This window comes from Tympanuchus pallidicinctus, unplaced genomic scaffold (assembly GCF_026119805.1).
Source record: "Tympanuchus pallidicinctus isolate F22 unplaced genomic scaffold, pur_lepc_1.0 scaffold7, whole genome shotgun sequence".
In the NCBI taxonomy this organism is placed as follows: Eukaryota; Metazoa; Chordata; class Aves; order Galliformes; family Phasianidae; genus Tympanuchus; species Tympanuchus pallidicinctus.
In genome coordinates, this window is record NW_026294791.1 from 9,640,390 (window position 1) to 9,653,739 (window position 13,350).

The 13,350-nt window shown below is 42.6% G+C and overlaps 1 protein-coding gene across 10 annotated transcripts in view; it reads right to left on the reverse strand.

The window, feature by feature from the left end:
- Positions 1 to 13,350, reverse strand: part of ST3GAL3 (ST3 beta-galactoside alpha-2,3-sialyltransferase 3) — a 142,318-nt gene that overhangs the window by 45,529 nt on the left and 83,439 nt on the right. For all 10 annotated transcript variants that reach the window (XR_008202238.1, XM_052666134.1, XM_052666136.1 and 7 more), the window contains 2 exons: positions 11,423 to 11,517; positions 732 to 795 (listed from right to left, as the gene is read on the reverse strand). Coding sequence is in view for 9 of the 10 variants with exons in the window: in XM_052666134.1 (XP_052522094.1) it covers positions 732 to 795; positions 11,423 to 11,517 (159 nt within the window). In the remaining variant the exon portion in view is untranslated. The remainder of the gene's footprint in view (positions 1 to 731; positions 796 to 11,422; positions 11,518 to 13,350) is intronic.

The window sequence follows — 13,350 nt, forward strand, 5'->3', positions numbered from 1 at the left end:
GCTACTTGGAACAGAGCACTACAGGAGTTTCAAAAGAGACTGTGCCCCAGTGAAAACCTATGACAGCTTCTGAAAGAAAGTATCTCCAACCCAGGATTTAGCACTAGACCAAAACTGCAGGGCAAAGAAAAGGAATGACAGAAAAAACAAGAATAGGAAAGACTACAGGAATAATGCTGGGAAGTTGATCATAAACATGTCAGTCTCAGAAGCAAGCTCTACCATAGGACTGAAGAATCAAAGGAACTTCTTGCAAAGGCATCAATCCAAATACCTCAGGACCCTGGAGTACTGCTATCGCATCCTGGCACAGGCTTGGACAATCACACATTCCTGCCTTAAGAGTAAGGAATTCTTGAAACATTTTGTTAAAACAAGCCAGATCCTTCTTTCCCTCTAAGAGGTTCTTGTGATCCTATTGCTTTGTCAGCAAGGCTGAAAAAGAATAATGTGTTTATAGAAAACTTGCTATTTACTTATTTGAAAAATAGTCAAGAGAGTGTATTGTGACACCATAGGAAACAAAAGATTAGGAAACAGTCAAAAGGTAAAGGCTTTTTCCCACTTGTGTTTGACTTAAAAGGCCTCTCACAGTTTACAGTTTACTGGAAAAAGTACTGCTTCCAGCTCCTGATCCACCTCCAAAGCACAGCCAATCTCTGGGCAAAGTTTATTTAGGACATGGAAAATAACTGCTTCAGTGGTTACTACTCTAAAAGGTCTCATCTTACCTGTCAAGAGCTGGAGTTAGACGGTAATCTTTGGTTGCTGACAGGATGGCTTTGATCAAATTATCTAGGGAGAAAGAAGAAGGCATTAGGAAGAAGTTCTCAGTTCTAACAGAAATGAAAAACAAAGTGATGTAAAGCATCTGAAGCAGTTACTTGGAGGAAACAAGGTTCATATCAGGAACAACAGCTTTTACTTGCGTGTACCTATTTTCTCTGAACAATGATCTTCACAAACTGTCTGTGAAGACATGATGGGCCAAGTTTTGATGTAATGCACGAGTGACTTGCACAGAGAAAGTGCCAGGAAACAGACACACTCCAGTTTAAGGCAGTGGTTTCACACCCACTTCCCTGGAATTGCAGTTCCACAAACACTTCAGCCATGCAAAGCCAATGCCACTGTCAATGCTTGCTTTCATTCAAGCTTTTACACAGCTGAGCAGTGCACTGAATGTAGGGCCAGCAAATAGATGCAGTATTTCTCTCAAATACAATTATTTTCAAATCAGGGATTTCATATGCTAGGTATAGGTTCTATGTATCTGGCAGCCATCAGTAAATTCTCTTCTATGAGTTCACAGTCCTCCTGAATTCATAGGGACCCATTCATTTTCTGATTTTGAATCTGGCTTCTCTTACCTTCAATTACACTGGAAAAGGCTGTGAACAATCAGTCCCCTTGCACTTTCCCTAAGAGACTACAAATTTCTCTCATATCCTCCCCCTACCGGTCAATTGGTTCAAAAATGCTTAGGAAACAACTAGACAAAAGGAGTAAATAAGTCTCATTTCTTGAAAGATTAAAAATGACAAAGTACCATTGAAAAGACTGACATCAAGTGATTTTTTACAGTGAACATAAACGATTATTTTCCAGATAGACCATGGCATTTGGCACAGTTTGGGCATCTCCTTTAAGCAAGGACTTCTGTTCTTATGTACTAGTTACACTCTATTAATCTGCAGAAACTGCAGGACAAGGGTGTAGGACAAACACGTAAGACTTAGGCAGTCTATGTGCCAAACAACTTGGAGCCTGACAAGAAACTGGTGAGACACAAGACAGACATAAAAAGGTGAAGAATAGAAAACCACAGACAGTTCCTCTCAATTTAGTGAATTTCTGCCACGGCATTACTGACAGCCCCTGCCAACTGCTGCAAGCTGGGAGCCAGGGTTACTTTCAGAAGAAGGCAATATTCAGGAGTAGAATAAGGAAAGAAAAATCTGTAGGGTAAAAGTTACTTCCTTTGCTAACAGAAACAGTTTTTGTTTTCCTGCATTTGAAGATTTCTTTCTGACATTGACAACAAACTCCCTCTCCAACAGGAATGCTATTTCCCAAAGTCTTCTGCAACAGCAGTAGGTTGTCACGACCTCCAATGGCACGGCGCCACAGCCCTCTCCTTGGCCTGTCTCTTGCACTGACTCTTACTACATGGTATACATTACAGTGGTTATTTTCCCACAGTCTCAGAAAAAAAGAGATCAAAAGATCCAAAGTCAAGGCTGCAACCTCCCATCTACCAAGCTTTTTTCCTGCCAGGTTTGGTCTACCATCCCAAAGGTCAACACTCTGCACTTCTCAGAGGCCACCCTTTGTATCAAGAACCGCTAATGTGGTTTTTCTCATCTTGCCAACTTATTAGAAATGCCTTCATAGCAAATGTTCAGGAATTAAATATGACTACTTTAGGACTGGATATGGCAGCATCTGGAATGGGGATGTTCCCCATTCCCATCACCCAGTGAGAAAAGACAAACAAACTAAACAAAATAGGACATTCAGATAAATAGCTCAGATAAAAATAGCTAAATGCGAGATACTTCCTCAGCAAACCCCACAGTCTAACAACAAATGACATCCAAAGAGTTTTGGATGATGCACAAATCACAAGTGTTATCATTCAAAACTGCTGTTTGAAACTCAAAACAAGGTACTTCACTGCTGAGCGTTGGCTTGTGGCAGCCATGAAGGCTGCCCAGATGCCCTCAGTGCCAGCAAGGCACAGATGCAGACACGGTGCCGGCGTATCTTCTCTTCTGGTTGGCACCTGAGAGGAATGGAACACTGGCAGGTGTACGAGGTGTATGAGTGCACCAAGGAGGAGCCAGGAGGGGCCTGAGTATACATGTTGTCAGTACTACAAAAGATAAAAGATAAAAATTCTTCCTGTTACAAGCAACAGGTATGCGTGCACTCACCTCCTGCTTCCAGGGCCAAGGTACACAGCCAGCTGAGGTGTAACAGAATTCATTAGCTCAGACACATCCCCATTCAGGCAAGTCTCACTCTTTGAGAGACATTTCCCATCTGGAAACGTTTCAGCTACTTCTGTTTGGTGCAGAACCCCAGCCAGCCCAGCAGACATGTCTCAGCAGTGCATGCCTGGAGAAGCAAAACTGAGGGGCATAGTGAAGAGATCAGAGGGGCTCAGAGAAGGGCCAGCTCTGACCCAGTAGAACTCACAGATGCCTCACTAAACACAACAGCAGTATCACTACACACATACTGTTCTTTCTATTCCTTCTGTGCAATTCAAGGCAGACGCTGCCAATACTAAACCTTTCCTCCAGCCTGTAGGAAAACAATGATAATAGAACCATAGGATCGTTTGAATTGGAAGGCACCTCTAAGGGTCATCTAGTCCCATTCCCCCACAGTGAACAGAGACATCTGCAGCTCCATCAGGTGCTCAGAGCCCCATCTAGCCTGACTTTCAGTGCACCCAGGGACAGGGCAGCCAGCACCTCTCTGGGCAACCTGTTACAAAGCCTCACCAACCTCACTGTAAAAACTTTCTTCCTTATATATAATCTAAATCTCTTCTTTTAGTTTGAAATTATTTCCCCTTGTCCCTTCACAGCAGATCCTCCTAAAGAGTTTGTCCCCTTCTTTCTTACAGCCCTCCTTTAGATACTGACAGGCTGATCTCAGGTCTCCCTGAAGCCTTCTCTTCTCAAGGCTGAACAGCCTCAACTACTTCACCCTTCCTCGTCAGGTATGTGTTCCATTCCTTGAATCATTAATGTGGCATTTCTGGTTAAAAGGGCAATGGCAGCATAGCCATCCTTAGTGCTACAAATGTTAGACTTCCTGGAAGCAAAATGCATCTCAGCGTGGCTTCTCTCAGGATCAAAATCCCATATACAAGAACAAGCTAGATATTACAAGTGACATGGGCATGAATGCTTCAAATTATTAGTATTCGTATGATTTTTCCTATAAACACGGCTTTTAAGCCAATTTTTTTTTGTATAGAAAGAGAAGTTAAAATAACACAAGCCATCCTCAGCTCTACATAGCAGCCTGCAAAGTGCGTTTCTTCCTCCTGCCCTGAGAAGCAGAGTGCGCTGCTTGGCAAGAAGAAATAAGGAGGACAAGGTACAAAAGAAGGGTTTCCCAGTTACCTTCCTGGGGCTCCCACCAGCACCAAGCCAGGTAAGAATCATTTTGTGTTCCTTCCAAATGAGTCAGTGGGGCATTGCTGTGTCCTTGCAGCTCCTTGGAGGGCACGCACAGTCACCAAAGCCTCCACTTTCTCCCAGTATTAAATAATGAACACATCACTGGGGCATGCAATCTGTGACAGTTTTCCACAGCTAAAGTTTCTGTTTATTATACTTCTTCTCTTGTCATGGAGAATTTAGGTTACTGGGGACCGAGGGAGGTTATTTAACCCATTTGTCTATCAACCACTGTGCACGCACTATTACTATACAAACAGAGCCATAGGACTCTGCACATTTTCCTCCCATCTACAGGAGGAGTTGACCACATTTATCTAAGAATCCTGAGTTATCATGACATATTCTATCAGCTTTTCTGTATAACAGCATAAGATTCAAAAGCAACTCAGGACTGCACGGTTTCTCTGAACTAAAGTACATCTTGACTTCAGGTTGACCCTGAAATTTTCAGACATTTGGAAAAACTAAAAGTAAATAGTTAGAAATTAGGCGGGCAGTGACCACACAGTGAGAGCCAGCCTGAGTCTGAATTCTATCATTTTTATCTGTTATTTATGTGGAAGAGTGGAAACCTTCACTGTAAATGTCAACAACACTTAGCACTGTTGTTTCTAATGCATAAGCCTCTTGCTGGTATCATTTAAAAAACCTGAGACCTTTCACTCCACAGAGTTTACTGTGGCCATCTCACAGGGCCTACTTTCTGCCTGCCCTAAAAGCAAGGACGCTGGACTGCTCTCAAATGGCCAAAAGAAGGGGCTGTAATGTTTCATAAATACCACGCCAGACACCTTCCTGTAAAATCAGCAAGTCTCCATACCCTTATTGCCACCAATAAGAACCTGAAGGGCAAGGATTAAGGTCACGGAACAGCACGGATGGGAGATGGAGGAACGCTTTACAGAAGGATTTGCCATCCTGGCACCCATCATGAGGCCACAGACTCGGGTCCCACCACATACTCGGTCCCAGGAACACCCCATCCAGAACACGATTTGTATTTTAGAGAATCTGGGAACACCACAGGAATCATTGAGAGTGAAATTCCTTGCAGCGATTCGTTCTATTGATCGGCTAACTTTGTGATGTCCGTGCAAGAGAAAGCAGCAAAGGCTCCAGAACTTCAAAGCACATTGCTAACACGTGAACTGGCTCTCCAACACTGTTAGCTACAAACTGCAGGAATCTGTCCTCAGATCAGCTTTTGTATGTAAACACAAGGCAGTGTTTTCTTAAGGTTATAGCTGTGCCAGATTTAGGTGGTTTGCTTGACATGGACCTTAACAATAGAACTTAAAACCACCCCTGCTTCCAATATCACAATACTTCCATTGATGATTTTTAATCATAGTAGAAGACACGTATTTAGTGTGGTATAGATACAAAATACAAAACAAAAGACAGAAAAAAAGCCTCCCTAACAATTTTAGGAAATCCTGGCATGTGGTAAATGTAAGCTCCAGAAAGCCCTTAAGGTCTTTTTTTATAACAAGATATAAATAAAATACATAACATTTGGACTCTTGATTTACATCGTAGTTTTAGAGCCTTCAGGGATTTTTTTTTTTCCAAGCTTTTCTTCACAACCAAAAGTTTGTTTTTTTCAGAGTACAAGCTTAGTTCCCAACATAATCCCACGGCTCGGAAAGTTGGAACGTTAATTTAAAGAACAATTATGCCAGAAAATGGGCAACATTTTGCAATAGCCGCGCGTTAACCATTTTGAGCCATATTCAACTCTGACGTCTGGGTAGCAAGAAAGTCTGCACAAACAGCCTCTAATCCACACCAAACGAAAGTGAACCTTGAAGGATTCATTAAGTGCTATCAAAAAGATACGAGGAAAAACAGAGATAGGTGTAAAAGTGGACTGTTCTGCCTTTCATTGCTGCATTGTTGATGCCACTTCTCAGGTGGACAAGCAACATCTTCAAGGCCAAAAACCTCCACAACAACTACTACAGCAATTTCTAATTTTCCCAAGCCTTGCAGAAGCATTACAATACAGCACTTAAAACAACCAGAGAGCACCTGCTCTTCCCTCTAAGAGGTGAAAGACAGAGATAACGTCCACTTCTCAACTGTACTTCAATACTGCTGAGAAGAACTTTACTTTGGAATCACCCAATTAACTGCAAACGTGGGGCTCAAGAACCCCCTCAAGCACCTTTTGCTTGTCAGTGGTTTGGAGAAGAGCTATTCCCTAAGCACATTCAACAACAAAGTACCCATTTTTTAATTGAAATAAGGGAGTTCACCAGAGGGTTATACTTTCCTCAAGAGACCTCAAGAGTGAAGGTTGATTTAACCTCAAAACCCTCAGGATTTCTTCCCTTTGCAGGCTTTATTCAGTAACAAAAAGATGGCCCTCTACCTCTTCTGAAACTTGAACATTCCTCCCGTCCCCACAACATCCCGTTTAATTTCTTGAGGCTATATAATCAGCTAGATTCCCTGGGGAAGCAGCAACATTTTTACAGATACATTCTCATGTGATAATGGCAACAATTACCAATATTGGCCAAGTGTAAAATTCTAGTGGGAAACAGTTCAGAATTCTGCTTCAATCAAACTCAAGAAGAAAATGTTGTGTTAATACTACTCAGAACAGAATTAACAGCCATGCATGCCTGTGCTTCTTGCTCAGTAGTTAAGAACACATGGAAAATAAGAAAATGCTCACTGCAGGAAAACCATACATTCAACAGAGTGTAGGTAAGAAAATCAAGAGAAAGTTGGAGAATTAGAGCAGAAGACAGACATCTCACTATCAGGTGGATCCAGCCAAAAAGTAGGAAAGGCATCTGCATGCAGTACTTCAGCTTCTGCAAAGAGCCGGAAGGGCAGGTTGGGAAAGACCGATTTTCCAGATAGCTTTAGTTTGGGCCAGTTGTAAATTTCAGTCATGATGACCAAGCGAATATGTTTGCTCAAAGATAAAACACAGCTCACGCCAAGAAGGTTGAAGTGGAAGCCTCATGATATGAAGAGTTAATCACATGACATCCCTCCCTCTCCATAGGGGGGAAAAAAGAAAGAACAACAAAAAAAAAAACCAAAAGAAAATAATAATACTTCTTTCCCTGATAAAATTTCGATATGCCATCTTTGCACACTCAAAAACAACATTTTCACTGAAGATGAATGACCTCTTCCTCGAGAGACTAATGAAAGCACTGGTAAGCAGCACTGAACCATGGTTCTTCCCAGCAGCATTCACACAAAGGAAAACATTCAAATAAAACCAAGCATGAGAACAATTAATCCTTGCACAATATATCTACTAGTTTTGGTGCTCTAGTAAATGTCCCTCTTGTATCAGATGAAAATATGAAGTCTACTGGCCTGTGCTGCATATTACAGTCAGTAAATCCGTAGCACTTCAAATACGTTCTTAATATTCTCATACTCCAGTGGGGAAGAAACAGCTTCCTGGATTGCTGGTGAAAGCAAATTCTGAGCTGGTAACACGACAGCCGCTCCCTAAGAAATAAACATCACCTTCAAAACCAAACCAATGCAGGGCCAGCAAAGCTGCCTCTCTGCTTAAAACAATCTAGCAGGAACAAAGGTAGAAGACCTATAATTACTGCTATGCAACGACACCATTACTGACTGAAGGCACGAAGGAGATATTACACATCTCATGTTTGCTTAGTTTTTTAGTGTATGCTATGCCATATGTTTTCACTTAAGTTTAAAAAGCCCTGCAGCAACTCCCATCCTCATTACACAGAGATGATGCCAGATACTAGCTACTCTTTCTTATGAAAGCCCTTTATATTCCTTCAGCCACATGTACTGAGAAATTCTATTAATAGTCAGGTATTTCTCCAGCCTTGTTTGTTGCCCTTCTCCAAATAACTCTTTCCTTTTGCTTTAGCTACAGAGGTAAATTTGGGGAGGAGGCCCTCTGGGATAAATAAGCTCACTAACACTATAAACAATTTTCCATTGCTTATTCATTGACAAACTTAACCCTGAAAACCGTGCACTTGCCAGAGGAACTCTGCAACCATATGGACAGCCTGTGCGTATTCATACCTCCGTCAAAACCTTCCATGGAACTCATTTAACAGCTTGAGATTGTTGCAGTCTCCTTGTTCTTCAGAGGAAAAAAAAAAAAAAGCTGGAAGAACAGGCCTGGGGAGTGCTGGGAAAGAATCATTCCAAAAAAGCAAATGAGAGCCTTGCACATGGTGGAATGCGGGAGGCACTCCAACATTGCAGCCAGTTCTGAAACAATAGCCTGGGACACAGGAGGGTGCTTGGGGTTTGAGCTGTCCTCCAGGGGACATCTTACCATCCAGCTTTTGGAGTTCCAACTTCTTGTTACAGTTTGATCTTTTCAACAACTCTTAAAGCTGAGTAATTTCATGGCGTCTCTGAAGGATAGCCTTTATTTGAGTTGAATACGTGCTAACCAACAAACAAGCAGCAGCACAGCGTCCCACAAGCATCTCCTATCAAACTCTGGTTAGCAGAGTCCTTGCGTTCACCACCAGGACAGAAAACACCCTCCTCTAATTCCTAATCCATTCAAAGGTTCAGAAGCTCACACAGGTGGGTGACCTTCCTGGGTAGGAAGACAAAATACATTCGCTCTCTTTTTTGGAGAAAGGGCAAGGACTTAACCTGGCTGTACAAAGAGATCATCTGCTTCTGGGGCTTTTTTATTAATAGAAATGCAACCAAGCAGTCACAGAGGCACATCCTATTGTTGGTTCTGCCAAGTCACACAGCAGGAGAGTACAAAGCCCAACATGGCACTGGTAGGCTGAGTAATAAAGTAAGTGCAGTCGAATGTGACAGTGGGCTGTTTAACAAAGCAATCATTCTTTGTCATTTAGAAAACTCTGATTTAGATTCCGAAGATCAGCTTCACACATTCATAGCCAGCTGCAGAAGTCACAACTGTGTGAAATCCAGAGGCATCGTTTCACTAAAGGTCAAACAGATACCTGTAGAGATCGTTTGGGGTTAAAAACTACAAGCAAATACATCACACTTTTTCAAAAAATATGACACATTTGCACACAGAGAGAGCAAGAGTTCCCAAAATGGGCTACAGACATCTGTGATGAATGAAATGATGCCTTAAATCTGCTGTATTGGCTCCCATACTGGGACAAGTTCTCAGCTCTGCTTCTGTCCCAAGTAGCTGGGGACTGCGATCAGGTAAGCAGGCCTTAATCTTGGGTGAACAGAGGGATTGGAGTCAACAAGAACTCTATGTCTATTTAAGACAAATGCTTTTCTTGGAGAGAGTGAAATCTAGATCATAAAAACCCTTTGCACACACTAATAGCCAAATCAGATAATGGCCAAAGGACTAAAGGTGAATTCTTCCCTGACGAATGTCAAATGTTAAGCTTTCTAAGTTCTACCGCATGCTTTTTATCAGCTTGAGATGGAAAAATCATCTTTGCAATCGGATTCTTTCTGAAGAAAATGAAGATCCCTAAAGAACTGTCAAAATGATCTGCATGCTGCCTTCTTGACATGACCGCCTTTACAGAGCAGTAGTCCCACCCTTAAAATTCCTGACCTTTTTCTACTCTTTTGCATGTGATTTATCCAGATATGTGACTCCAAATTAGTGCAGCTCAGTAAACAATGCTCATCAAAAGCTGCTTTCCCATAAAGTCCGCAAGTTAGAATAGTCCTTTCTTGGACCAGTTAATACCAAGTAATGGATAGAAAAGGACTTTTTATTTTCCAGAGACAAAGCAAAGAAAAATGCTGCTATGAGTTTGAGGACCTTTTATGTAAAAGCCCAAAGAACAGAAAGAAACTTTAATAAAAGAGAACAGAACATGTTATCTCTGAAGCTGCTCAGAGTCTCTCAGTTTCATAACTCTGGTACTTCCAAGCCTCTACAGAGAAGTTTCTCTAAGTTTCTTGGAATATGCAGCATTACTGAAAGTGAGCTCATCCTCTAAGTGTATTTCACACAGAAAGCTTTTGCACTTGGACTCGACCACAGTCACTTGAAAACACTGGGGAACAGAATATTCACCAAAGTTCTCAGCAACATCTTCCCGTTACCACACCAGCTACGATGGGGCTCTGTAAACACCAGCACCTTCCCCAGTTGATTCACATCGGCAATCCCAGCTGCTGGCGTCACACATGCACCCAGCAAAACCCTGCCCCATCTGTTTCAACACAGCCATGTCCATCTACGCTTTCTCAGCCCCCCTGACCACGCGTTTTCCCATGCACATCCCGCTCGGACTGTCTTCATCTCACACCAGCACGTGACTTATCTCCGCGCTGCCTGCCGAGGTTGTTTGGATATCAGCAGATCGCTCCGACTGAAAGCCCTAATGAGGTGCTGATCCCATTATCCCATCACTCAGCTGAGCCGGGAGGCGTCCCCTGGGACCGGCCAGAAAAGACTGATGCAAGAATTCCAAGTGATGTGTAACATGAAAGGGCGCCTTTCGCATCGCTAGGACTCGCAGCCTGTCAGCACAGCCATTAGAAATCCCGGGTTGCAGAAGTTTATAATTCAACCCTCCCACACACACAACTTGCTCCAGACTGAAACTTGGCACAAAATTCAATCCCAGGAGGGCATTAAAAAAAATAACCCATTCAACTGTTTCCGTCCCATGGCTTCAGCTCTCAGCCATTTAAATAATGGCAATTTCTTGTTTCTCTCTTTAACTGAGGAAATCCAATATAAAACACCAGATTTACATAACATTGCGGTGGTGATACAAGCTGGCAACAAATCCAGGATGAGGGCTGCCAGAGCCATTCCGTCATCCCCTTTTGGTGAATTTCTCCATTTGGATCCAGTTTAACGGAATGATTTTTATTAAGTCTGGCTGACATCGTGTGTAATCTGCAAATCCCACCTCCACGTTGGTCAGGCAGTGTGCCCCAGCCTTGTGCACCTCGTGTGCCCATTAGAAGGGGGCGAGCCCTCCTGCAGTCAGCGCTGCCAGGGTTATTTCTCGAGGCCTCTGCTGCAGTCTGCTGGCTCTCCCACAGCACACCTGAGATGCAGCCCCTGCTGCCATATTTCAGCTGCAGGACGGGACGTATCGCACATCACCACCAAGGTATCCAAACAGATTTCTCCTATTTGTTACACAAGCACACAAGTGGCAACAACTATAAAATAAAGATGCGACCAAACGTTTCAAGAAGAAAGCAAAGCATCTGCAGAACCACGTTCTTGATTCAGCAGCTGTGTAGATCTCTCCTACCTTGTCCTTTAATTCCAAAGGGGGGTACAAAGTCCCTGATACGAGCCCATCTTCTGAAGGAATCATCTAAGAACATTGGTGCCGGCTTTGAGAACCTGAGGAAATAAAAAAAAGAGAGAAATTAGCTTCTTATTTAGGAAAGTCCAATTTCTGCAGGGAGCTGGAGAGAATTCAGACCTAAGAGCTTACTCTACAGTCTCACCAGCAGTATCACAACACCACATTTTACTGTTAACCAAAGGTGCCTGTGAATCTGTTAATGAAGACACCAAAAAACCTCTAGTCCCGAGCCTGACATTCACTTCACTTCAACAATTTAGAAGAACATGCTGAACGTCCACGCTATTGTTTGCTGCTAATTTAGCTACAATAAGTTGTAAATTGCAACCAGAGTTTATGTGGTTTTGCTTCAAGCCCTGTAGGCATGAGCCAACTTATGCGCTGTCTATGCCAGCGTGTGAAAGCGGGTGAGGAAGGGCCTCAGAGCTCCTTTACACTGTTCATTACACACACTGCTAGCACTGCAGGTGTGCATGCTCAGGGAAGACCTGCATAGTTTCAAGGCAGGAGCTAGCTGCTCCAATGGCTGCTTCTGCCTCATTCATATGCAGGTACACAGCAGCTCTCATCACAAAGGAATAAAGGAAGCGAAGCAGGAGACCATGAAGTAGTACTTGGTTTATAGAGGACAGAAATTCAGTACAGATGTAGGTGTTTTCTTCTGCATTCATTATCATGTAAACGATTCAAGAGACATCCTTGCCAAACCAAACAGTTGTGATCTATCCAAAATCACTTAGAAAGAGAGAACTAGTTCTTCTTAACCATGTCATTATGGAAATACAATTAGCCTAATTACATCCTCAACAAAAAAAAACAGCAGCTACTAAAAATTTGTCCCTTCTAGAAACAAAACAATTAGCACTTTGCCAACGAAGCTACAAGAATACTGTCTTCCATTCCTGACCACTTCTGAGTGTATTGAGATCAGTGCTAATGCTATAATAATTGGTGTTAATAACTGTTAAAAATCTGTTCAGTCAGTCATACAAGAACAGCAGTGGGGATGTTCTGGATCAGGATCAGACTGCAAAATGAAGATGGGAATGTACTGTGCCTTGGGAGTCAGAAAGTTCATTACACATCAAGTGCAAAGTACAGATATCTGACGAAGATGGAACTTGACTAACCTAGATCTCACTAGCAGGTGGGATGAAAGCAGGGTTTACCGCTGCTCCTTCGGGCTGTCTGTGCACTCAGCATACAAATCCATGCTACTGCAATCCCTTAACTTCTTGCACCTGAACCATCTGATTTAAGATAAACTCATTTACACTACACTGCTGTCATGCACGCAGAAACAACATCAGATAGCGGCACAGTGAGGAAATGTTGGAATGAAGATAAACTGCAAAATACAGCCCAACCTGAGCCAATGAGAGGTTGCAGAAATCTCTGGGAATGTGGGAGTGTTTAACTAAAGAACAGAAGACTGCAACTCACCCCTGTGCACTGCTTCGCAGTCATGCAGTCTTTAGTTAGATAACCTATAGCCATAAATGCAGGATGCACAGATTACCTGGCTGATCTAAAAACAAGGAGTGTTTCTCCAGAGCCCAAATGAGAGCTGAGGAAATGAAAGGATTGGTATAATTTTATCTGGAAAACACTAGGGAAGATGCATTAGATACTTCACAGCTTCTGAATGCCTCAAGGAAAAAGAAGAAAAACAACAACACTCCACAGCCCTACTCAAAACAAAGCAAAACAACAACAACAAGAACGAACAGGATCCAATAATACCCTGACAACACTCTAAGAACTTCAATAACATGACAAATTAGTTTGTTGTTTGCACTGCTGATTCTTCAAGCTCTGATGCACCGAAATGTAAGTATTGTGTAACACTATTGAGTCTCCCAGGAGTT